The following is a 27,726-nucleotide window of genomic DNA, read 5'->3' on the forward strand; positions in this document are numbered from 1 at the left end:
TATATTGGAAAAAAATTTCCTGAAGGAAATGAAATGAAAAATATTACTGGTAATATGTAATTCATTCAGAGCTGATTATCACTTATCATTGCTGTTATTGTATACAGCATCCTCCTGGTTCTACTCATTTCACTTTGTATCTCTTCATATAAATCTTCCCAGGTTTTTCTAGGTTATAGAGTCTAAGTCAGTAGAGAGAGGCAATGTCTGAATACAGTTTTATTTCTTTTTTTTAAAAATATTTCCCCCTGGTTACATATTTCATGTTCTTCCCTCTCCCCCAAACCCCACTAACCCCTCTTAACTGATGCACAATTCCACTGGGTTTTACATGTATCATTGATCAAGACCTAATTCCATATTATTGGTAGTTGGACTAGAGTTATTGCTTAGTGTCTACATCCCCAATAATATCCCCATTAGCCCATGTGTTCAAGCTATTGTTTTTCTTCTGTGTTTCTCCTCCCACAGTTCTTCCTCTGAATGTGGCTAGTTTTCTTTCTCATAAGTCCCTCAGCCTTGCTCTGGATCCTTACATTGCTGCTAGTAGAGAAGTCCATTATGTTCGATTGTACCACTGTATATCAGTCTCTGTGTACAATGTTCTCCTGGATCTGCTCCTTTCACTCTGTATCAATTCCTGGAGGTTTTTCCAGTTCACATGGAATTCCTCCAGTTCTTTATTCCTTTGAGCACAGTAGTATTCCATCACCAACAGATACCACAATTTGTTCAGCCATTCCCCAATTGAAGGACATTCTCTCATTTTCCAATTTTTTGCCCCCACAAAGAGTGCAGCTATAAATATTTTTGTACAAGTCTTTTCCCTTATTATTACAGTTTTATTTCTAAGTCCTTTAGATTGGGAATATGATCTTTAGCATCCTGTATAGATTAGCCTAAGCCACCAGAGTTCATTGGGGGGGGGGTTGATCCATTTGTCATGGATATATGGCTATAATCATCCAAAGCATATTCTTAGTCAAAATAGAAATGCTGATTTTGATGAAAAGGACCTAATTAATGAAGCCTGTTTGAAGTGCTCTGAGAACTAATTTCCAAGCAATTCTGTTAATAATTTCCTTAAGGCAGTTTAGAAAATGCAAAGAGTTTCCCACCTTTTTCCTCATCTATGTATTCTGGGAGAAAAGCCTTGGTCATTCAGAGTTTTTAATTCAGTCTGGATGACAAACTATAATGCAGAGGAGCCTTCTTAATCCTGATAGTTTTATTCTTTTATCTTTGAAATGTTTATACCTTTACACTGAGAAAGGACTGGAAAGTGAAAATAACTTTTAAAATTTAGAGACAGCTCTACAATTAAAAGAAACATTTAAATTAGCATCCTGTCTTAAAATCTAAGGAGTTGACTTTTAGAGTTAGCATGTCCATAGAAATATCCAGAAAGAAAACGTCAAATTGCTAAAAAGCCAGTTTTATGACTGACAAGCAATGCACTAAAAGTACAAATTAGTTTCACAGAGAGATTATGTTTTTTAAGGTGACTTTCTTATTGATGTGCACTTTCAAACACTTGTGAGTGTCAAATTCATATAAAAGTATCTTTGATTCTTCTAAATACCAAATTCTAGTTGATAAAAATACAGAAACAGTCACCTGGGAGCCATTTATGGTGACATTTATTTCTAGAGTAACTGTACTGAAGAAACAAACTCTGCAAAATGTACAGGAGTTCTTATGATCCAGCTAGGCAAAAGAAATGAATTTTCCAAACTTTCAGAGACTTTTGTTTATATCGATGACATGGCATTTGTACTACTTACAAATAGAGAAACATCTGGACCAAAGCATGTAACTATAGAACTTCATGAAGAGCTACAAAACCAAGCTATCCTTGGGGTTTTTTCTTTAGTCAAGAGCAAATGAACAATTTTATACATATATACATACATGCATACATACATTTACAGAGAGAAATATTTGTATATTTATAAATATATTTGTATTGATGGCAATATCAAATCTATATCTCTATGAAACATCTGCTAAAACATTTGGCAGCTACATGGAACAGTGGATAGAGTGCCAGGTCTGGAATCAGGAAGATTCATCTTCCCAAGTTCCAATCTGACCTCAGATGCTTACGAGTTATGGACCCTGGGAAAGTTTACTTAACCCTGATTGCCTCAGTTTCCTCATCTGTAAAATGAGCTGGAGAGGGAAATAGCAAACAATTTCAAATATCTTTGCCAGGAAATAAATAGTAGGATATGACTGACATGACTGAACAACAAATACAACATTCCTTTTTGGACATCCACTTTACTCTGTTCCATACTGTACTAGGCACTATGGGAAGTTGTTCTGTGACCTAAGATCTTAAAGTCAAGGAAGGAGCTGAGGAAAGGAAGGAACGGAGAATCCAGAGATCAGAAGATCAAAGGTCTTGAACTGGAAGAGATTTCAGAGGCTATTTAGAAATGAGGAACCTAAAGTCCAAAGAGTTGAAGTAACATAGTCACACAGGTACAAAGTGAAAGAATCCAGATTTGAACCCACTTCCTCTGATCCCAAATCCTTTCCAATGTATCAGGCATTAAAAATCCTTAAGTAATAGGAACAATAGAGCAGTAGAGATCTATGCATACCATTTGGTCATATATATAATCAGTGTAACTTGTCACAAATGCTTGAGATTTTGCTGGAGTGCTGTGAGTAACTGGCACCAAGCCATGATGTGAAAGCTTCACAGAAGAACGGCTCTTGGAGCATTTTTTGAAGCTGGGGTGGTGTGTTTTTTAATGAGGAGGAAGTAGAGGGGGTGTTCCAGGTTTGGGGAAAATAAAATGAGCAAATACTCAGAGGCAGGAACAGATGAGTCATATATCAGGACAATAAGTTTGCTTCCTTATTAACTGGAGTATAGCAAGGAAACCACATTTAAGTTAAGGGGGAAGAAAGAGGGAAGAGTGAGAACAGAAACAAAATGAAGAATGATTCATTAGAAGGGGTAGAATGGAACAGTCAATGGATTAGGAGTCATCTCAGTGAAGTAAAGTGAAGAGAAGACCAACTTTGTTATTAGAAAGACTGAAGTAAAAGTCTTGCCTCTGACAGATGTATGACCATGGGAAAATTACTTAGCATTTCAGTGCTTCAGATATTACTCTAAGACTAAAAGTATAGGGGCAGCGAGGTGGTTCAGTGGATAAAGCACCAGGCCTGGCATCAGGAGGTAAAGAGTGGAAATAGAATCTTTCCTAGGTCTAGTGTTCTATATACACAGCAAGCACTTAAAAAATTACCAGTATTCTTTCATTGCTTTCAATTTTACTCTGCCTCCCCACGGGGATTACTTAAAATTATATAGATAGTTTCTTTTTATTGACCCAATATCAACTCAGTAAACATCAATGTCATTTAGAAATTACTCTTCCTTACTGTTGGAGTAGAAACACAGAAGGAAAACATGATTGATCATGTGGTTCAATGGGGATATATGATTGGGGTTTCCACATTAAAAGATCACTTAATTGCAAATATGAATAATATAGAAATAGATTTAGAACAATGATACATGTATAACCCAGTGGAATTGCTTGTCAGCTCCGGGAGGTGGGGAGGGGAAAGAGGTGGGAAAAATCATGAATCATGTAACCGTGGAAACATATTCTAAATAAATAAATAAGAAACATTTTCCTTAAAAAAAAAAAAAAAGAAATTACTCTTCCTTTTTGTTGTTATTTATGCTCCTTACTCTTTTTTTAAATGAAATTAAAAAATCAGTAGCCATTTCTTGAAAATTGTTTTTTGTTAATACAAAATCTTAGCTCTTCATCACTCCTGAAAGATGGTTCCATGATGTTACTCATGCCTCTGCCATCTTGTGAAGTCCCACAAATTCATAAGATCACTGCTACTTTGAACCTAGGGCAGAAAAATTTTCCAGGCCCAAGAGACCATCTTAGCCCTTCTGTTTAAACAAGAGGAAGATTACACAGCTTTTGCTAATGATAATATTAGTTGATTAAGTCTTGGTGCTCATTAAACCAATTAAACTGAAAGAGAGTGAGTTTGAGTAAAAACAGACATAGTGAAAGCAAACTAAGAAAAGAACTCTTCTAGGAAAAAGATTCCTGGGTCACTCCAAAATAGGGACAGTTTTACGTGTGACCAATTTAGATTTACATATAAACTTCTGAAGGGAAAAATAGTGTGTGAAAGTGTGTAATTGCAAAAATGTTATTGTGTATATGGTGCCATTTTAAAAAAATAAAACATTTTTTCCTCTTTCACACTATTGCAGATTTTCTCAGGAAAAGAAGAGGTCCCCTCATTTCTACAAGCCATAGTTTTCTGGTTCACGTCTTATCTCTGTGTTTATTAACAGAAGTGGCATGACTCTCTTTTTCCAGGTCCTCACAACTCAACAACACAAACTCTGAGGCAACCAGTGAGATATAATCCTTGACATCCCATCTGGAAGTGGGGCACGATGAATTATTTTGTCCACTCACATTCTTAGACAACTTTCCTCCATAAGCTTATAACAGCTTTGTCTCTGACGGAATCATACTTTGTCCTGACGTAGCTTCATTTTTATTTATTTGGACAATTTACATTTAAACATTAGAAAACTATAAAAGTCGTGTGCACATTTTCCATTTAGAGCTATTCGAACTTAGGAACCTCCATCTCTTGCCAATCACTCTAGGTTTTGTATAAAAGAAAATAGACAGTTAATCTGGGTTAGGAGACAAAAAAATTTAAGGTATAAAGGAAGGCATTTGAGGTAGCCTACCATGAAGTCATTTTGCTGGAAGTGAGTGGCTTGGGGTAGCTGAATGGCACAGTGGATAGCTGGGAGGATCTAGGTTCAAATTTGGCCTCACAGTCTTCCTACCTCTGTGACTCTGGACAAGTCTCTTAACTCTGTCTAGCCCTTGTCCTTACATCTTAGAATTGTTACTGAGACAGAAAATAAGAATTTTGTTTAAAAACTGAATGGAGAATAGAAAAAATTTAAAAGACACTGAAATAAGGGAATCAGCTTGGAAGATTTGAGGATTTCTGAGCATTGTTTAAGGTGCAACAAAGATTAGATAGCATTCAATCAACATCACTCCATGAGTTTTCTCCAGAAAGGCTCCTAGAGTCCTTTTATTTTACAGATGAGGGATATGAGGTCCTTTTCCAGTTAACATCTGGCTGACTTGATGACACTATCTTTGACATCCTATATATTTTCTTTAAGAATATAAAGGGCTTAGTGCAGATATCAATAATATGGAAAGAGATCTTGATCAATGACACATGTAAAGCCCAGTGGAATTGTGCGTCGGCTGTGGGAGGGGGTCTGGGGAAGGGGAGGGATAGAGCATGAACCCTGTAACCATGGGGAAATGTTCTAAATTAATTAATTAATTAAAAGTTTTAAGATTAAAAAAAGAATATAAAGGGCTCTGAGGCAAATCAGTGTCAGACATTGAAATATGTTAACTGGCTAGGAGACCTTGATAGCATACCCTCTACGTACCATTGTATCTCTTATTGCAGGAAAATAACTTTTTTTTAAGATTATATAGCTACTGAATAGTAGAACCAAAACTGAGATCTTCTGACCCCACATCTAATACCCTTTCCATCATGTCACATCGTGTCACTAATCATGGATGACAATATCTAGGGGTAATCATGTTTGTGAGTGGCTAATGCAGCATGAAAGTGAAAATCTATTACTATGCTATTACAAGGCCTGTATACCCAAAGAGAGCAAAAGAAAGAAGAAAGAGACTTACAAATATAAAATATTTATAGCAATTTCTTTGAGGCAGAAAAGAGCTGAAAACTAAGGGAAATTGGAGGAAGGCTAACAAATGGTGATATATGAATATGATGGAATTCTATTATACTCTAAGAAATGATGAAATAAATGGTTTCAGGAAAACCCAGAAAGGCTTAAATGAACTGATTCAAAGTGAGAACAATTTATACAATGTCAAAAACACTATAAAGGCAAAAAACTTTGAAAGACTTAACTCTGATCCATGCAATGACCAACCACTCACTATTCTAGAGGACCCATTTTGAAACATGCTACCCATCTCCTGAAAGAGGTGAACTTATGGTAAGGAATAAGACATGTTTTTGACATGGTCAATATTGGATTTTGTATTGCTTAAGTATGCATATTTGTTACAAGAGATTTTGTTTTGTTTCTTTTCTTTTTTTCCCATTGCCTAGATTGGTTAAGAGAAGGTAATAGGAGAGGGAATCGAATTTTTAAGTGAAAAAAATATAACTTTAAATGGAAAAAAATGAAAATGAAAGTTAACATTAGAGATGTGAAGATCAAAATACACTACAACCAAGATGCTGACAAAGTCTTAGAGTACAATTGTAGTCCACGAAATAATAATCTCCTTCTCTGATACTTACAGCTGCCTTTTATTTCCTTAGTCTCTAAGACTAAAAAAACCACATGCTATAATTCCATACTCTGCTAAGTTATTTCTCCATAATATTTTTTTCTACTTTTTTTTTCCTTTCAGGTTCCTCCAGATCTCCAGAATGAAGTTTTGATCAGCCTATTAGAGACTGACCCTGATGTTGTGGACTATTTACTCAGAAGAAAAGCTTCCCAATCATCGTGAGTACTCTTGTTTTTTATCCTCTAACTTCGTGTTGGGAATTTCCGTTTCTGTTGGGAAGAATTAGAAAGGTTGCCAGTTTCCACGGCATTTTGTGCTCTCTTTCTAAACATAGGCTGTTCCCACACAGGACAAAGTTTAGTGGAGTCTTGGCAAGCATCTGACTGATTTGATTGATGCAAACACCCAGACCAGATCATTTAGACAAGAAATTCCACTTTAGCATTTACCTTGACCATAGGACCCAGTTGTTGGCCAGATCTCTACCTTCATTTTATTTGAGCAGATACAACATTAAAGCATTCCCCTTTTAGTTATATAGACTTTGCTAAGGAAATTAGAAATTTTCTGTCATTATTTAGATTCTTTTGAATGCATTTCTCATGTGGGGGAAGGAAGAAAAATACCAAGTGCTAACTGGTAGGAGCTCCAAGGCACATTGATACATCTACCACTAAATAATTGGAAATCAGCTCCTTAGAGACTTTTAAAGTATACCTTCTTTGAAGATACCATTTTTCCTTTTATTATAGAGCTTATTAATTGTTGAAAAACTTAAAGCTATGCAGAAGAATTTTAATAGAACACCAGTTATTTAAGTATGCGTATGTGTACACTCTAGCCAATCCAACTCTCATGTATTTTTTAATTTATTGTTTATATTTATAAAAATATGTTCTGGGTCATTGAATGCACATATTAAACACTATACACTTGGTTTTAATAAACAAAATTATATCCATGTAAAATTCCAAGTCCAATATACTTGGATTTTGTATTACACAAAAGAGTATGGCCATTAAGCAGTCAACTAGTTGATTTGATCAATGCCAAATCAGGAACTTCAGAATTTTCATGTTTATTTAGGTACTTTGGAGCATATATAAAAGATAAAAAGGTCTTAAGTGCTAGCAAATAGTGTAAAAGGCTCTGAACTACACAGAACTGTCTTTGACTGAAATAAAATAATGGTATCTTTGAAGCCTGCAAAGTATAACTGACACACATGCCCCACTGCACTTTTTGCACTTTTTAAACTATTTTAACATAGCCCAAAGGGTTAAAAAAATAAGGCCCTCCATTATTGGTAGATTATTCATGCTGGCCCAGTTACTGAATCAATGCCCAATTTTTTGCACAGACATAGTTTTAGAATAATAATGAATATTCAAGATAAAAATCACCTCCAATCCAGAGCAGTTTCTTCACCAGGGAAACAAAGACTTTAATGTACAGTATCACAAAAATTTGCTGACCTCTATATGACTATGTAATTTTTATTATTCCTTGATGAAAGTCATTGAAAGTAACAGGCATAGAGCAGCATCTATTCAAGCATTCCCTTCTCCCTTTTTGTTTTTTCACCTAACTCATATAGAAGACTCTTTTACTAAAATAGTTTTACGGTATTTACCTAAAAGCAAAGGTACTAAGTCACAGGTCTCCTTCCTCTTTCATTGCCTCTAGGGCTCCCTGTCTATCAAGAACCTTCGTTGCCTTTCAGCACTACTAAATTAAGATTTGTTATTCAGAAATGAAGACTTTTTAAATGGCTCATTCTTTCAAACAGTACTTATTCACACCTACTATGTACTGAGCATAATACCCTTCTGTTATCATCATTAATCAGTAAGATATTCTGTTTTGATTAAGGCTAGTGACAGGAGATATATGTGTGTGTACCCATTTACATACCTAGGTATATTCTAAAGATAGAAACGTATAATATAAGAAAATACTTCTACAAGTATGCCTATTTGAACTTCAGCTTTACACAACATAGGCACTAAAACTCAACCAGACAGTTTCAAATATTGGCAAATCTGATCAGTGTACCACTTGGCACTTAAAAAGAGATTTTTCTTTCCTTTTTTTTTTCTTTAACAATATTAAAAGAACCTTAATGCATCTGCTAAGTTTCCCTCCCTGCGTGAGGTGATGTACACATTCCAGGTATTAAGCCTCAATTAATCTATGTTTATCAGGTTACTATACTCTGCATTAGGCAAGCTTCTGTTTCATAAGAAATTAGCTTTTATTTTGGAGAGTGAAGGGAATAGTCTTTCCAGAAGGAGCTGGTTTTGAGTACTCTACCGACTTACACCATTCCTGGAAATAAAAAACGACTTTTATTTCCTATACAGAAAGTGAAAAAAGCCAATGTGCAACTCACTTTAAGCAATAATTTCATATCTTGACTCTTCCTAGTTTTTCATCCAAACCATAATAGGGATTAATATTAAAGAGTGAGAAAAGCTGAGATTGCTCTGCAGGGAATATAAGGGAAAAGTGTGGTTCAGTAGACAGAGAGCCAGGTCCTAGGTGACCCTGGGCAAGTCTTTTAACCCTCACTGCCTAGCCTTCACTGCTCTTCTGCCTTGAAATCAGTATTGTTTCTATTATATTAATCTAATCTAATCTAATAATATATTAATATTTTGTTAATTATATTAAGTAGTTAATATAATTAATAATTAAAATGTAATAATTGTGATATATTTATATATTTATGTATATATATAATATATAATGCAATAAATTATATATGTGATATAATGCAATAAATTATATATGTGATATAAATAAATAATAACATAAATAATAAAGTATAATCTGTAATAAATAGTATTATATTAAAATAAAAATAATATAATATATTAATATGATATAAATAAGTATTGATTCTAAGACAGAAGGCAAGGGTTTTAGGGGGGGCAGGGAAAGACTTCTTGTTCATTCTCTAAAGGTAGAAAAGCCTCCAGAAAAAATAATCATAGACTGTATAGAAGAATCTTTTGAAAGAAGGGCTCCCCAGGGGCAGCTAGGTGGCTAAGTGGATTGAGAGCCAAGCCCAGAGATGGAAGGTCCTGGGTTCAAATTTGGTCAACTGTGTGACCCTGGGCAAGTCACTTAACCCCCATTGACTGTCCCTTACCACTCTTCTGCCTTGGAACCTACACAGTACACAGTATTGATTCTGAGACAAGAGGTAAGGGTTTAATAAAAGGAGGTGGGACTACTGATGGAGCAATAAGACCATATTAAATGACTCGCTATTCTCATAAGACTGTAGTGAAGGAGGATTTCTGACCTTTGACTGCAGGTTTGGAGGTGGGGTGAGCAAGATTTATAAATGTGAAATGATTAGAAAAATAAAATAAGACAATTAAAAAATGAGTACAATTATAAAGTATTCAATTAAATGGTCAAGTTAATAAGCATAATAGGTATTTAAAGAAGGGAGAATTTGGTGTGTGCCAGAATCCATCATGAAGATTTCACAAAAAAAGGGGAACTCGAACTGACCCTTTGAGAATACATGGCATTTAGATAGTCTAATCAGTTGCTCAACTAGCTTTTCTTTTTTTAAACCCTTACCTTCTGTCTTAGAATCAAGACTATGGACTGGTTCCAAGGCAGAAGAGTGGTAAAAGCTAGGCAAAGGGGGTTGACTTGCCCAGGATCACACAGCTAGGATGTGTCTCCTGAGGTCAGATTTGAACACAGGACCTCCTGTCTCCAGGTCTGGTTCCCTATCCACCATCTAGCTTCCCCTCAACTAATATTTATTAAGCAATCACTACATGCCAGGTGCTGTCCTAAGTGCTGGTAATATCAAGAAGGCAAAAGAAAACTTTGCTCTCAAGGGTCTTATAATATAATGGGGGAAACAGATGAACAACTATACAAACAATATATATAAATATTTATTTATTTATGCATACTTAGCATACTTCACTCAAGAAAGTGAAGAAGGATCAGGAAAGGTTTTTTGTTTGTTTGTTTTGTTTTGTTTTTTGCAGAAGTTGGGTCTTTAGCTGAAACCTGAGGGCAGCCAGGAGGTTAGTGGTAAGGAGGGAAGGAGAGAGTTCCAAGCATGGGGACAGTTTGTGAAAATGCTCATAGTCAAGATATAGAGAATCATGAACAAAGGTAATACTGAATATAGCTTATGGTGGGGAACAGTAAGGAAATGGGCCAGATAAGAAAGAATTCATGGGCAATTAGGTGGCTTAGTGAATTGAGAGCCAGACTTAGAGATGAGAGGTCCTGAGTTCAAAATTCAGACTCTTCCTAGATGTATTACCCTGGGCAGGTCATTCAACCCCCATTGCCCTAGCCCTTAAGACTCTTCTGCCTTGGAACTAATAATTCTAAGTATCAATTTCTAAGCCAAAAGAAAAGGATTTTTAAAAAAAGGAAAAAGAAAGAAAGAATTTGTGGGGGAGAGGAGGCAGTAGAGATAGAATTAGGAAGAACGAAAGTTGGATGGGTTAAGTGGAATCAGATTACAGAGAGTTTTGGGTAACAGACTGAGGAGGTTTTGCTTCTAATGAGATCTTAATGTTCTTTGTTAAGAATAGTTTTAGAATTTGATGCACTAAGGCTTTAACAGATACACTCAAAAAAGCCAAGTTGAACTGGCCACTTTGGAATATATCAGAGTACAAACTGTCTCCACTTTTTACTACTTAGAATTTTGCTACTTTATTCATATGACATTGCCTAATAAAAGTCTTTCTAGTTGCACATTCTGATTCAACTATTTCCACAAATGTGCAAACAAATGAAGCGAAGAGGAGGCAAGCCTAAGACGCAAAACACATGAGCAGTCAGGCATCAAAGAGGGCATCAAATTTAAAAGCATAGACCGCCTATATTTAATCTGCTAAGCCAAGGAGAAACGTGGCCGCTTCCTAAGCAGGACAATGAAATAATGAAAAGAGGATTCTAAAATAGAGAGAAATGGGAAGCAGAAAGGGCAATCTGTGGTAGTACTCTGGGTACTAGGATATGGGGTCTTGGCCAAGGGTAGTGACAGTGGAGTAGAGCAAATCTCAGATGCATTGGGAAAGACAAAATATATTTGAAAATGAATAGTGGAGATAGGTTGGGCTCAGCGGCTTGAGAGCCAAGCCTCAGACTCTTCCAAGGTGTTTTACCCTGAGCAAATAATTTAACTCCCATTGCCTGGCCCTTATTATTTTTCTGCCTTGGACCAGTACACAGTATTGATTCTAAGGTGGAAGGTATATGTTTTTTTTTAAAAGAAAGAAAGAAAATTTATAGTAATTGGTTGGAGTGGACAAGGAGATTTAGTACCAGCAGTCAATGACATGACTCATAAATGACCATTTTGAATACATTCTCTTCATATACATTTAAAAACCAAATCACTGCCTTCCACTGAAGGTAGCACAGATAACACCTATAGTCAACCTTTGTATTGTTTCTTGTGATGCCAAAGGGAAACAGCAAAAGATTTTATTTTATTTTTTTTAACCCTTGTACTTCGGTATATTGTCTCATAGGTGGAAGAGTGGTAAGGGTGGGCAATGGGGGTCAAGTGACTTGCCCAGGGTCACACAGCTGGGAAGTGGCTGAGGCCGGGTTTGAACCTAGGACCTCCTGTCTCTAGGCCTGACTCTCACTCCACTGAGCTACCCAGCTGCCCCAAAAGATTTTATTTTGATGGTGGTAAAAAAAACAAAATTTCCAAGACAGTGTAAAACCAAGACCCAAAACATATTTATTCTAATTTATGTTATGAAAGGTTAAAAACTTGTACAGTGATTTACAAACTCTGTCTTGGGGTGGGGGGATTTCTCCTTTATATGACTTTAGGATTAAAAAAGATCAGAGAATTCACTCTTCTGAGTTCTGATTGGATCTTTATATTTTTTGGCTCTAAACAAAAACACTGAGTAAGAATGTCACAGAGAGATTAGAAGAGATTTGTTCCATTTTATTACTAAAGATCCAAGACTTTAGTTAAGCTTCTTCTTGAATTGCTTATTTTGTTTGAAAGATTTATAGGCTGTATTTTCTCCAGAGTTTGAATAGATATTTTCTCCTTCTACATAGGGACATGATGGGGGGTTGGGGGTAATGCAAAGGGGAATTGGGAAGGACAATTAAGGAAGACCAGGAATCCAGAATGTGTAGAGTAGTTATTTGACTCAGAATAGCCCAAAGATTGAAAAAGAAAGACATCTGCATGTGAAACTCAAATGTAGATTTTTAGCAACTTAAATTGAACAAAAGGATTTTGCACTTATTTTGTCAAACTGGATGTGTTTTAAAGCATGATCTTAACTAAAGAGATCCAATTCTAGTTCCTAATCTATAGTGTAATCTGGCAACAAGTTCACAATAGAGCTTATTCAAATCCAAGAGAAGACAAGAACAGTGTTAATAATTTAAATCCACATATAGTATTTAGTATTCCTTTTATTCAACTTTGATGATTACCCTTCTTTCCCATCAAACTTTTTTTTCCAGAGCAACTAATAAATAGCAAGTAGCCTATCTATTTTTTAAGTATAAATATCTGAAATATTTTCCTCCAAAATAACTATTTACCTACTTTCTATAAGATATCTAACCTCATGCTAACAATGTTAAAAAATGTTGTGTATAATACTTACCATAATGGTATAATTCTGCAGTTAAGCTGTTGCTATCCTGATTCTCAAACTTAATTTCTCCAATTTGATGCTTTCTTAAAATCAAATCAATTTTTATCTTTCTATTAAGAACTTAGATGAGAGAAAGAGAACTTAAACATTTGGTGCTGCTAACTATGGCTATTGGCTATTTTCTCAGTTAATTGTGGAGAGACAGAGAGAGAGAAGAAAAAAGAGAGATCCACTCATGTAAAATCACAAAGATAACAGAAAGTTGTAAAAGAATGAAAGTATGATTTTACCATCTTAGTAGACCATGTCTACACTAAATTTCTTCTCTGATGCATTATTATAGCATGAGGGTGGCTGAGTTTCCAAGTCTGAAAAACACAAATTCTAGCAGGACCTATCAAGTTAAAAAGGCTTTAGATATGGTCCTTGGGACATTCTCTCGATTTCCAAAAAGAAATCTAGCTAAGTTTCAAGAGGTACATGACCAGAGTGGGCTGTCAGACAACAGGTTTTTGTTTGGTTTTGGTTTTTGACTACAGCAACTCACAAAGACCATTTCCAAAGGCGTGAAAGGATTATTTGCAGCAGTAGAGAGAATTAAGTTGCTATGATAATAATATCATGAGTCTTTGAAGTATTGCAAGACACTTGGGGGAGTCTCTTTGACTTCAATAGTTGTATTGTATTGGTCATCCCATACTAGATTACCAGAGAGTAAAGATTCACTTTGATGGATCTCTGATCTCATGGGCACTACCCCTGTCAGTTTTTAGCTCTTCAACTATATGACCTTCTTATCTTGTGTGATTCTTGGTCTTTATGCTTCCATAAATCTAAGCACAAGAGGCTTTCCTTTGAATATTTTTATATGTCTTGAACATCAGGGCAGTATGACTGGCTCACCCACTTTTCTAATTGTAATGATTATATCTGATGTATTTTGAACTACTTCTTGTCATCAAGGCAACTCAGATCAACCACTTATATCCACTTTGTGTAAATAGCCATCAACTCCATAAAAATGAAAAGTGTTGAGTCAAAAAAGTCTTTCCTCTGACAAAGTTTTAGTGTACAATTTGATTTAAGAAACAAAACAAAACATTTGGGGCAGCTAGTGAACACAGTAGATAAAGAGCACAGGTCTAGAATCAGGAAAAGAAGACCTGGGTTCAAATATGACATCAGACTCTTCCTAGCTGTGTGCCCTGGGCAAGTCACTACCTTTGCCTACCCCTTATCCTTCTTCTTTCTTAGAATTGATACTAAGACAGAAAGTAGAGTATTTTTTAAAGGCACTTGTAGGAATAATATAGAATAGGGAGGTCTATACTGACAAGTTTGATAGAGTATGACTCTCCATTCTGTGAAAAGCATAGGAAAAAAATGAAAGATATCCGAAAGGCAAATTCAAAAGAGTATCTTCTAAGAGTGATTTGGGGCATTCTTTATAAGAAATATGAAAAAAATACCCATTTTAAAATACCTCTTTTAAAAAAATAAATGAATTGCATTTTATACTCACCTGTCAAAAATAAAGTAAGTTATGATTTATGATTACAAATTAGTCAGGAATGTAATTAGATTAAAATCCTTGACCAACAAAGGTGCCAATTGGGACAGGAAGGTTCATTGTCTGCTATCTTGAGTCATCTTCGATAGGCCTGTAGAAAAGTTAAAGATGTCTCACTTTTCTTTGGGGATAGTCCCTGGGGACATTGCACAAAGGGATGTTTATACAGAATTGTGCATAATTAACTCAAAATCCTCAGTAAACTCAAAGCTGCTGTGGTGGGCGTTGCATTCTTTCCACAGTATAATCAAGAGCATCAGAGACAAGGTTATGTCCATTTAGGTTCCAGGAGAGAGAGGTTTATCCGTTGAATTATTAAACTACAGTACAACCAGCACGTTTTAGAATACTAGAGCTCTGGGTATTTCTTTCGGGGAAGGTTGGCACGGTGCTAGATTGGCAGCCCTTGGGGAATTGAACCGAAGTTTTCCGTTTATTCACAGAACAAGTACTATACTCCCAGCTGCAGTGCAAGCTTGCCCACAGTACTCTACCAGCGTGTTTACACCCTGACCTGGAGGGATCACGCTAAGGGTGAGCGTGTCATTTGGTCTCCATGCTCATTCAATCATGATCCAGTTACTGAGGCTGCAAATGGTGGCATCATAGTGGGCTTGGTTCTAATATGTTTGGCAGCCTATCTTCTTTCTGTGGTAGCAAACAACAACAACAACAAAATCCAAGGATAACTTATCCCACCAAAGAAGTGTTTAGTCTGAACATATATGAGTCCTTCCCAAATAAAGGCAAATTAAAGAAAAGATTAGGATCCCTCACTCTCTAGCAATACCCCTACTGACTAAAAAAAAAATTTCCTCTTAAAAAAAAAAAAAAAGTATAAGGGACTCCCACAGTGGTACTCGTTGTCCTCCTGGACTTGCAACTGGAAAGTCATTTCCTGTTGCTCCCTGAGACTGAAGTCAAGTCAGACTTCTCAGGGACAGTTTTGCTTCTGAGGAGAGAAGTCAGGATAGCATGTTAATTTGATCTCTCAGCCATTTTCCAAAAGGGGCACCATTTTCTCACATCCTCTAGATTTCCTAATTTGGACAGAGGGTGTCCATTGGGATATTAGGAAGCACCGTTTGTTTGAAGGTTCCACGAACATTCCAAGATTACCTACTTGGTTTAGGAGCCTGCATGGAAGTAATGAGGATGTATTCAAGAATACTTCTGAGGGGGAAGCTAGGTGGCTCAGTGGATTGAGAGCCAGGCCTAGTAGACGTAAGGTCCTAGGTTCAAATCTGGCCTCAGACACTTCCTAGCTGGGTGACCCTGGGCAAGTCATGCAATCTCCATTGCCTAACTCTTACTGCTCTTCTGCCTTAGAAGTAGTATTAATTCTAAGACAGAAGATAAGGGTTTAAAAAAAAAAAAAAGAGAGAATGCTTCTGAGCTGACTCTTAATGCTAACTTCTCTGAGATGCTTAAAGTTCTTTTACTTTGGGTCAGCCAGTTCTTCTGTGTTTTTAATCAACTTCTTGGCTCGTTCATTTTTTTTTGGTTGTTGTTCTCTGGGTTTTTAGACTCAAGATTTTTTCCCCATATTTTGTATTGCCTTCCATATTTTAATTATACAAGATTTGTGTTCCTCATTGCCCTGCCCTTTCACCTAATTTGAACACAATTTTTAAAAGAATTTTAATTCTGCCTTTTTTTTCAGAGTTAAAAAAACTAAAGAACTACTCTACATTTGAACTGCTAGCATGTTTCATAGAATCACACTTTACAGCTGGAAGGAACTTTAGTGCTCATCAACTTCAAAATCTTAGTTTTACAAATGAAGAAACTGAGGCCCAAAGAAATAAAGGTTTTTTTTCCCAAATGTCCCATAAAAAGAGACAAAACTTGGAGTAGTATGGTCTCCTGATTGTCGGTCCATGGCTCTTTCCTTAACAGCATACTGCCTGTCCCTTTTTGTATAGAATCCCTCAGTGTTAGTGACATTCTCTTTCTTGAATCAATGGAAGTCAATGGAATGGACATTTATATTATATGCCACCTCAGGCAAGTTACTCTCATCATTTCTGTGTCTCATTTTTCTCATCTGCCAAATGGGATAATAATGCTTGCCATATTTAGCTCACAATAGGTATTAGAAGAAAAGGTGAGATCACAAATGTGAAAGGACTTTTGCAAGTTATTGACTTCTAAAGAAATTAACCTTTGGGAAGTTTCAAAATGTCCTTAGGTAGCTTACATTCTTCTAAGGGGCAATAGAATGCATGCAAGGCACCATAATGGCCAAGATAATAGCAGTGAGGAACCTGAAGTCAGGAAGACCTGAGTTCAAGTCTCTTCTTAAACACTTACTAGCTATGTGATTCTGGGCAAGTCATTTAACCTCTGCCTTGCTTTTCTCATCTTTGTAACCACCCTGCCTCCTCAGATACTTGAAGTCCTTGTTTTGGGATATGGACATGGCATGGCTGAATCTGTGTGTCTTACAGAACCATAAGATTGTACTTCTTCTAGGGATGATATAAGAAATATGGACTGAGGGACCATCAGACAAAATATTCTAAAAAGTACACACAAAAGATGATGAAGGCATAAAAAATACTTTACATTTATTGGTACTTTATAGTTTACAAAACATTTTGGGATTATTGTTGTGGTTCAGTCATGCCTGACTCTGTAACCCCAATTAGGGTTTTCTTGGCAAAGATGCTGGAATGTTTTGGCATTTCCTTCTGCAGCTCATTTTACACATGAGGAAACTGAGACAAAAAGAGGGTTAAGTGATTTGCTCAGGGTCACCTAAGTAAGCGTCTGAGGCTGGATTTGAACTCAAGTCTTCCTGATTCCAAATATGGTTCTCTATCCACTGCAGCTCCTAGCTGCTCTATAATTTGGGACACATGGTTTCCTTTGATCCTAACCAAAACCAAGAAGGAAACTTAATCACTCACCTCAAGTCATATAACTGGAACTCAAACCCAAGTTTTCACATTCCAAGTCCAGTGTTCTCACCCAGTTAGGCAGAACTGGGTAGACAATGGACTTTCTCTTCAGTGACTAGAAGCATTCTTCTTCAGTGCTCCCTCAAACTGGACATGATAATCAACTGGACAAAATGAAAGCAGCAGAGCTGTTTGCTGTTAATTAAATGAGCACTCAGGGTTTATTTTTTGTTTGTTTTCCATTTTCAGGAAAGAATCTTAAGTTTCTTTCTTTTCTCAAACTCTTCCAAGATCTGGGAAATAATTCAGAATTTTCCTGTGGTTCTTTGCTACATAAATCATCTGACATCAATTATCAAAGAAAGAAAGGGGAAATTTAGGATTCGTAGGTGGGCAGTAAATGCCCTTTTAGCACAACATTTTTGAGTTCCCTAATATTTCAAGGATGGGCAAAGTATCTCACAAACACATAGGCTAGAAAAGAAAAAAAAACCCCACATATTTATTATGGCTAATAAGAACTGCTGGCAATTTGACACTGAAAGGGTCTTCTTGACTGAATGGTTTTCCTCCATCTTGAGCTATTCTGGGTGACTCAGGATTACTAGGACGTGCTGGTTTGCAAGTATTTACCTTTCTTTTTTATAATAAAAAATAATCATGTATTTTGAAAATCAAATCCCCAAAATGGAAAGAACAGCCAAGGGGGATGGAGAATGGGGAGAAACAGAGTTAGTTTTTCCGCTTCCTTATCAATCTGTGATAATTTCCCTTTAAGATATTATCAGGGACACTGTATTGAGGAGGGTAGAAAATAACAGAGTATTCAAGGTAAGACCTTTGATGTTCTGGAAGTTCTTGTTTTTGTGTCCTGCTTACATTTTCTCAGTGTTGTGTGTGCCACATTTTCATAATCAGTATGTGCACATATATCATATTTTAGATTGTGTTAATGGTATTTATTACAGAGCTTATGAAAAGCACTCATCTCAAGAAACACATTTTAGATAAATTTACAAAATGGAACAGATGGCTGGTGACATGTAGGGTCTTCTCTCCCCAGGCAAATGCACCATCACCATCCCTATTGCTACTCCCAAATATGAAAGGAAAACAATACACGTATACTACGTATTTGTTCCACATAGAACTTAGGTGAAATGATTTAAATAGCTTCATTAAATTTCAAGTAGAATTTGATTTAATGAAATGTAGCTTGGATTTTAAAAAATCATCATTTGTGGTAGAGAAGGTAAAATTAGTCATTTTCCATGGCTATAGTGTCCATTTTCATGAGACTTACATCCAAGGCTTTGCTCTAGAAACAGAAAAAAAGAATAGCTTTCTCAGTACTTATCCAGTACAAAGTGGTCAAGATAATAGAGGAATCCATTTCTGATTGTGTCTCTCCTCTTTCCTCCCCTCCCTCCTTCTTGGTCGGTTTTATTGAAACATCTGTTGAATTGTACTGACCTCTGCCGACCATTACATGGAAACGACTTCATTTTCTTCATAGAAAAGTGTTGACGTCATTTAAATGGTATTTTTGTTCCAGCACCTGTGTTCGTGTGTTCCTTTCCCATTGTTGGCGTAGCTTTTTGTCCTGAGGATGATTTTGATTATCGATCATTAACACTCTATCTAATGACCTCCTCCCGGCAGAAGCCCCCACCTGCTGAGATCAGAAGGTTCCTTTTCCACGGAAGGGAGACATTCATCCACTGACTCCAACAAAGCCTCAAGCGGAGACGTCTCCCCTTATGATAATAACTCCCCAGTGCTGTCTGAGCGCTCGTTGCTGGCTATGCAAGAAGACATTGCCCTGGGTTCAGAGAAGCTTTACAAGGTGCCTGAACAATACATGTTGGTTGGCCACTTGCAGTCGAAATCAAGAGAAAGTTCTCCTGGACTATGGGCTGGAAAAGGTATGGTCTAATTGTCCGAGATGAACCTCTGATCACATCAGATCAGTCCCTTAACCTGTAACCGAGAGGGTGCTCTCTTCAGGTGTCCTCTGTTGATTTGACCCACTCAGGCTCTACAAATCCTACACGCATACATCCAGAATCCCATGGAAGACGTGTTGATGTAGCCATAAATTCTATCCTCTTTAGAGATGTGCTTTGGTCTACTCTTTTTTTCTCACCTCAAAATGAGTTTATAAATCCTAAATCATTGGTTTCAGTGGCTGAGTTTCTGCTGCTATTATGGGTATTCTTCAACTTCTCATAGTGTTCTCTATCTTCCTTCTATTCTCATCATAGTCTACCTTTCATTATAGTTCACTGTTTGCTTACTCTAAAGGATCACAGGGGGCAGCTAGGTGGCTCAAATGGATTGAGAGTAAGCCAGGCCTAGAAATGGGAGGTCCTGGGTTCAAATTTGACCTCAGACACTTCCTAGCTGTGTGACCCTAGACAAGTCACTTAACCCCCATTGCCTAGCCATTACCACTCTTCTGCCTTGGAACCAATGCACGGTATTGATTCTAAGATGGAAGGTAAGGGTTTTAAATCAATCAATTAATAAATAAAGGATTATATATTAGGTATATGGGTCCTAAACTCCATGAATAGACATTGAGTGTGAGATGCCTGTAGGACATCCAACTGGCCAGCTAGGTGGCACAGTGGATAAAGCATCAGGTCTGAAGACAGAAGACCTACCTTCTTGAGTTCAAATCTAGCTTCAGACACCTACTAGCTATATGATCCTGGGCAAGTCACTTAACCCTGTTGGCCTCAGTTTCCTCATCTGTAAAATGAGCTGGAGAAGGAAATGGCAAACTACTTCAGTATCTTTGCCAACAAAATCCCAAATGGTGTCACAAAGAGATGGACATGACTGAAAGTCTCAAATAGCACCAGTAATAACAAAAGTATAAGACATTCAGGGAAATATGACCAACAGGTAGCTAGGGATGCAAAACTGGAATTCAAGAGAAGAACGAGAACTGGATATACAGATTTAAGAGTCATCTGTGTAGAGATTATAGTTTTGAATCAGTGGGTGGTAATGAGAGCACCAGGAGTAAATGCAGGGGAAAGGGGGTAGCTGGTGGCTCAGTGGATTGAGAGTCAGGCCTAGAGACGGGAGGTCCTAGGTTCAAATCTGGCCTCAGACACTTCCCAGCTGCGTGACCCTGGGCAAGTCACTTGACCCCCATTGCCTACCCTTACCACTCTTCTGCCTTGGAGCCAATACACTGTATTGACTCCAAGACGGAAGGTAAGGGTTTAAAAAAAAAAAAAAAGATGTAGGGGAAAAAGGAGGAGAGACCCTTGGACAGTCATAGGATATACATATGTATAAACATGTGACATATGTATGAATGGATGATGATCACCTAGAGGAGTCTGGGAAGGATCAATTAGATATGGAGAAAGAGAACCACCATGGCAAAGCAGTGTCACAAAAATCCTGGGAGATGAAAGTATAAAGAAGGAACTTCCACTCAAAGAAATCCAGTATGACTAGATAGGCTGGAAGACTGGTGGCAAGGATCAAGTGACAGCGGGTCAGATGGTGCTAGCCCCTGGGCCCTGTTCCAAGTCAGGGTCTGGCAACTGGATGGCTAGAAAGGATGAAGAAGACAGATCATATTTTCTATGTGTATCCTAGAAGAAATCATATTTAAAAGACTGGAAGGAACAGAACAGAACAGAACAAGAACTGTCAACTGCTAGTTAGTTATAATATCTTTTTTTGGCTCTCATTCAGTACTATAGGAATTCTACTATTATTTTTTATGTCTTTTAAGATTCCAAGAACTCAAATTTGAGAGTAGGTTCTACCCCTATAATGAAATCAACAGTCTGTCCAATATTTCCAAGCAAATGAAACGAGACTTTACTTAATAAATGTCATTCCAAAAGGTAAGTTAAGAGCTAGAGATCAAAGGAAAAAGAAAACAATCTATAGCCACATTTTATAGATGAGAAAGGTAAGACTGAGATAAGTTAAATGACTTATCTATAGTCACGTAGCTAGAGATCAAAGAAAAAATAAAACAAAAATATTTCTAGAAGCTCTTTTTGTGGTGGCAAAGAATTGGTAATTGAGGCAATGCTCATCAGTTGGAGAATGGCTGAATAAGTCCTGGTATGTGATTGTGATGGAATAACTATTGTGCTATAAGAAATGACAAAGGAGTGGTTTGGAAAAACATGGTAAGACCTATGTAGTCTGATGCCCAGTCAGTGAAAGGCTTAGGAGATGCACAGTAACAGCAGTGGTATATTGATGGTCAACTATGAAAGACTTGGCTATTCTGATCAATATAATAATCCAAGCCACTCCAAAGCCTATTGATTATATATACACATATATATCGATCCTCCTGCAGAGAGAGAACTGATGGACTCTGACTATAAACTAAAGTATAAAAGTATTATTTTTCTCACTTTTATTTTGCTTTTTTGTGATATGGCTAATATGGAGATAGGCTCTGTAGGAAAGTGGTGGGGAAGAAGAAAATCTGAAACTCAAAATTTAAAAAGAAAACTAAGGTTACAAAAAAACAAATAATGAGTTCTTTTAAATTTTAGAAAAAGGTAAATTAGGGGGTAGGGGAGCATATTAGTGTTTTCAACCCATTTTAAGGGACCTGTGCCATACTATAACCTCTCTGACTGTCCAACTTCCTACTTGAGAATTACTTTTACCCTTGTACCCTTCTGACTAATTTGGTGAGGCTTGACCCTGTATCTTGCAGGAATTCCACCCTGCCATTTTCCATGTTACACCCTAATAGTAATATTTAATATTTGTCAAGCACTTTATGGTTTACAAATAACTTTAAATGCATTTTTATTTGATCTTCACAATAACCCTCTGAGCTAGGTGCTATTACTAGCATCATTTTATAGATGAAAAAAGTAAGACTGAGACAGGTTAAGTGACTTATCTGTTGTCATATAGTTGATAAAATGTATGAGGCAAAATTTAAACTCGGGTCTTCCCTATTACATGTCCAATACTCTCTTTACTGTGCCACCTAACTACTAATGAAGTCCTTTGTAGTAGGCTCAAGAGTCTTTCTCTAAGATCTTCACAGTTTTTAGATAAATGTTTTAAAGGATTTCTTTTTAATCATAAAACCTGTTTCATCAGAAAATAGGATATGGTCATTTGTGGATTCCTTGAAAATTAGCAAATTCTTAAGTGTTTTTGATTTCTTCTGAGGGCTGTAACAAAACAAGCAAACAAAAAACAATCAGCTGTCACTTTGATCTTTTAAATCTGTAAACTGATCTCAAGCACATGTTTTTACAACTCATGAAGCACTTGACATTTTTTTCACTGATGAAATCACAGACACTTTGCATATACTACCATAATGCAGAAGTGATGCTAGTTATCTGCACATATGAACGTAATTTGTTTTCCTAATTTTGTCAACTTCATGAGGGCAAGAGCCATGTCTTAAAGTTCTTTGTACCTTCCATGGTATCTGGTGCTTTGTCTAAAGCAGGTTCTTTATAAATAGTTCCTGATTAATTGACTGATCTTGATTAATTAACTGGTAGTATCACTTCATATTATAACATTTTCTTTAACTCTTCCTTAGATGTGTCAGAGGAACCCTTCAATATTTGGGGAACCTGGCATTCAACATTAAAAAGTGGATCCAAAAGCCCAGGAATGACAGGTATGGGATTCTTCTAAAAATAGTATTTTGGCAAATTTTATAAGATTTGATTGCCTTTGGAAGGGTGAGGGTGTTGATTTGCTTCTAGTTCAACTGAATTCAGAAGTAATCTATAAGTTGTTTCTTGAGACATACAGTGCTTGACTTCCATACTTTAATGATTCTATGAGCTGACCCATAAAGATCCTCCCTCTAGTGGTGGAAATATCAACCCATTCTCATAAATGCACCTCCCATATACCCTACAGAGATCTACCCAACACCTTGGAGGCCTTCATCTACTGGAAGTCTTTTGGATTCCAGGGCAGCACTAGAGGTGTCTATTTGTTACAGACACCCACCAGATGTGCCACTTTTTATTTTAAAAAGGGATTTTGAAGTGCCTTTTAAGTCAACAAGCATTTTTTTAGCACCTTTATGCCAGGCAATCTTCTAAGAGCTGAAAGTCACAGTCATGCTGAACACAATGCCCCTTCCCCTCTATCCCTTTCACATTGAACCCTTCCTTACAACTAAGAAAAACTATTAAGTCAAACAAACTGCCACATCTGATAGTGTACTCTGCCAGTTTTTGCATTGAAGTCATTCATTATTGGTAATATGCTAAATCCTACTCTTCTCTACCAGGCATCTCTCTGCAAAGGAGAAAGTGTTTTCCCAGCGCTAGAAGGCTGGTCCTTCTCCAACCTCATCTTTCACTTGTTACCAGGCTCTAAAAATGTCCTTGTGCTTTTTGCCTACATGTTACTTTTTTTTTTTTTAATCCTTACCTGCTTTCTTAGTATCAGTTCTAAGACAGAAGAGCGGTAGGGGCTAGACAATTAGGGTTAAGTGACTTGCACAAGATCACAGAACTGGAAAGAGTCAGAAATCAGATTTGAACCCAGGTCTTCCCAACTCCAGACCTGGTGCTCTATCTATTGTGCTACTTAGCTGCCCTGTCCATTAGAGCTCTATCCCTCTACTATGCTACCTAGCTATACTATACATTACATTTAGAGGGAAAGGCTCTACTCTTCCGAGAAAAATAGGAGCCCAGAGAGCCAAGGGCACTTCCAAAAGCATTAAGTTAAGACCTAATGGTCCCTGATTTTCTCAAGAAATGTGTTCACTCACAGTTTCAGGAAGAAAGCAGAGTACAAAGATATATGCTGCCTCTGCTTACATTAATTATCCTCTGGGCTTGATAGTTTACAGCTTCCAGTCTTCTTCTAACAGGTTTCATTGACAATAAAAATAATTTGTTGGGGCAGCTTGGTGGCTCAGTGGATTGAGCCAGGCCTAAAGACAGGAAGTCCTGGGTTCAAATCTGGCCTTGGAGACTTCCTAGTTGTGTGACCCTGGGCAAGTCACTTAACTCCCATTGCCCAGCCCTTACTGCTCTTCTGAAGCCTTGGAACCAATACATGGTATTAATTCTAAGTTGAAAGGTAAGAGTTCTTTTTAAAATCATTTGAAAAAAAGTTTTTCTCTCCTCTAGATTGTAAGATCCTTTAAATAAGAGGGAGATATCATGTACAGTGTGGACATTCAGAAAGATAAAACAGTAGGAATGCTTATTGATGACCAGTAATAATAAGTATTTATAGAATATTTTAAGATTGCCAAAACACTTGACATACCTTATGTTATTGCAAGTCTGTGAAGTAGGTATTAGTATTTCCCCTATTTTACAGATGGGGAAACTGAAACAGAGGCTAAGCCACTTGCGGGCATCCCATACCTAATAAGAATCTGTGCCAGCTTTCAAACCCAAACCCAGAATTTTATGTATTGTGCCGTGCTGTTGTCTCTTAATGAATAATAATCATCAGTAAATGTGAATCTTCTTCTTTGGTTTGGGGCTGTGCAACCCTGGGCAAGTCACTTAACCCCATTTGCCTCCGTTTCTTTCTCTGTAAAATGAGCTGGAGAAGGAAATGGTAAACCACTCTGCTATCTTTGCCAAGAAAGACCCCAGATGGGGTGCCTAGAGTCATCCACCATGGACAGAACAACAAGGAAGTTTCTTTGGGTAAAAGCAGTCTAGAAACTATGTTTGAGGGGTAGTTGGGTGGCTCAGTGGATTGAAAGCCAGGCCTAAGGATGGAAGATCCTAGGTTCAAATTTGGTCAGACACTTCCTAGCTGTGTGACCCTGGGCAAGTCACTTGACCCTCATTGCCTACCCTTACCACTCTTTTGCCTTGGAACCAATACAAAGTAGTAATTCTAGGATGGAAGGTAAGGGTTTAATTTTTTTTTTAATTAAAAAAATAGAGACTATATTTGAAAGAGTTGGGGTGGGGGTTAGGTGGGCGGGAACGGTAGATGAAGAAAGACCGCCTTAGTAACCACATTTTCATATTCTTCCTCTTCTTGTTCCGATTTTAAGGCTCCTATGGAGACATTTATGAAAGCAGCTTCCTCCGTCCAGGGCGGTGCTCCCTTTCCCAGGGGAACTTGTCCCTGAACTGCCCACGCTGGCAGGGCAGCTCCACCGAACTGGACAGTGGGAAGCAGATCATCCGGAGGACTCAGACCACCGCCACCATCCCAGAGTGTAAGCCCCACGCCCCGGTATCTCGAGTTTGTAGCACACCCCAGATCCCGGGAAGCAGGCGGAGCTCGGAACAATCTCCTTCGAGATCTGAGCAGTGCTTGACTTTGAGTAGCGCGGAAGACCTCACTGAGAGTGATGCGGCAGAGGGGTCTTGGTTGCAAAATAGGGCCAAGTCTCTGTACCTGAGAGTAGCAGAGAGTGGCCGGAATGAGCAGAGGCCTCCGCCTCCCTACCCTGGGCCAGGGAAGCAAGTTTCAGCACCATCTCATCAGCCCACGGAGAAACCATTGTGGAGGCTTCGGAGGCCCGAAGACAGTGCCGAGACTGCGGCAAAGGAGGAAGGACAAACGAGTGTCTCCACTGACAACTCGGGTCTTGGTCAGGAGAATCAGGACGCAGTGAAAAAACTGGGCAATGCTTATTCCATCGAAGCCAGTGATCAGAACAGTAAAAACTTAGCAAATCCTGACTGGCATGATTGGCAAAGGGAGCGATGGCAAATTTGGGAGCTCCTATCCGCTGATAATCCAGACGCCCTTCCTGAAACTCTAGTATGACCACATAATATGACCACTCCCCGCAGCCCTTCCCCCTAGAACACACACACACACACACACACACACACACACACACACACACACACACACACACACACACACACTACTATGAATGTCCGTTCTTCCCTCCAGTAGGAAAAAAAAGAAAGAAAAAACGATGCTGTTGGACAATCAGGTGAATTCTTCTTGTTTTACACCAACTTTTAAAGTTCAAAGTTCATGTAAATATTTTTTAAAGTCAACACTATTTTCACTTTAAGATTTTAATAGCACTGTCAAATGTCCATTTACAAAGAAATTTCTGTTGCGTAGCCAGCTTTTAAGGGAGAAAAATGAAATAAAACGATCTATTTTGGACAGTTGTGCCCACCATTGGCTGTGTGTAAGATAAAAATCAATTGCTTTGGTGTAGCTGAATGTATTTATATGTCTGCAGTTTTGATGATTGTATATTCTGTAATGGGTTATGTAAGATAATCATATACAATATGTTCACAAACCGAAAACAAAAGGAACGATTTTGAACGTTTGTTTTGTTTTCATTTTTTAATCACTGCACTTATAGTATAAGCATCAAAATTCTATAGAGTGTGCACAAGCAGGTTTCTGTGCTTTTAGAGTATACATTTGTAAATGGGGAAAGCCCTTTTGTCACTGCCTGAGAAAAACACTAAATTTAGAGAAACGTGAAAAGCCGTATTTTTTATAATAAAAGTAGTGTGTTAGGGGAAAACATATAGTCACCACTTATGTTTTTTTTTTTGGGGGGGGGGTTGGTAAAAAAATGCTTATGAGCAAAATTTAAAATTTGATACATTATAAAAATATTTTTTTAGATTACATTAAAAGCTGTTGAACTAATCAGTCAGGAGTAAGGCCGTGCCTAACAGATGGAAGAATAATTCAAAAGCCCTTCTCCCCAATCTACGTTAAGTACAATTTTATATAAACAGTATATATAATATATTATATATTTATAATGTATGATTTTTATGTATTTTTCAAAACAACAAACTGGAATCCAACTCTGAAAATTCAAAAGCCTAAATTAAGATATGCAAATTACAACTGAATGTGACTTTTCCTTTTACCCCACATGCATTCAGTATTAAAATATATATATAAAATTAGATAAATGCAGTGCTTTGGGTATTAAAATTATCTTTGAAAAGAAATCCACTTTTGCATATACATGATGCCAAAGGCTAAGGAAACAATTTCTTCGATGATTTTAGGCTGCTTTGTGAACTGTAGTAATACTGTCTAGTGTTACGGTATATGTTTGGGTGTTTTTCAAGTTACTGCAAAATCATTTCATGACCAGCAGATGGCAATTTACTTCAGTGTTTTATGAAATTTTTCACTTGATAAGAGGAAAGTGTATTATAACTTTTTCTAAAACATGCTAGTCTTAATTTTACTGAAGATGATGACTTTTTTCAGTGATGTTGTCTTTTAAGTTCTATGTGCCATAT

At 37.2% G+C, this 27,726-nt stretch overlaps 1 protein-coding gene across 3 annotated transcripts in view; it reads left to right on the forward strand.

Moving 5' to 3' along the window:
* The window catches only part of ARHGAP6 (Rho GTPase activating protein 6), a 675,366-nt gene extending 649,054 nt beyond the window's left edge, over positions 1-26,312 (forward strand). For all 3 annotated transcript variants that reach the window (XM_044670378.1, XM_044670379.1, XM_044670380.1), the window contains exons 10-13: positions 6,513-6,610; positions 19,166-19,428; positions 23,073-23,153; positions 25,527-26,312. In XM_044670378.1, the coding sequence (XP_044526313.1) occupies positions 6,513-6,610; positions 19,166-19,428; positions 23,073-23,153; positions 25,527-26,251 (1,167 nt within the window). In that variant the 3' untranslated portion in view covers positions 26,252-26,312. The remainder of the gene's footprint in view (positions 1-6,512; positions 6,611-19,165; positions 19,429-23,072; positions 23,154-25,526) is intronic.
* Positions 26,313-27,726: the final 1,414 nt, after the last annotated feature.

This window comes from Gracilinanus agilis, chromosome 3 (assembly GCF_016433145.1).
Source record: "Gracilinanus agilis isolate LMUSP501 chromosome 3, AgileGrace, whole genome shotgun sequence".
NCBI classification, from domain to species: Eukaryota; Metazoa; Chordata; class Mammalia; order Didelphimorphia; family Didelphidae; genus Gracilinanus; species Gracilinanus agilis.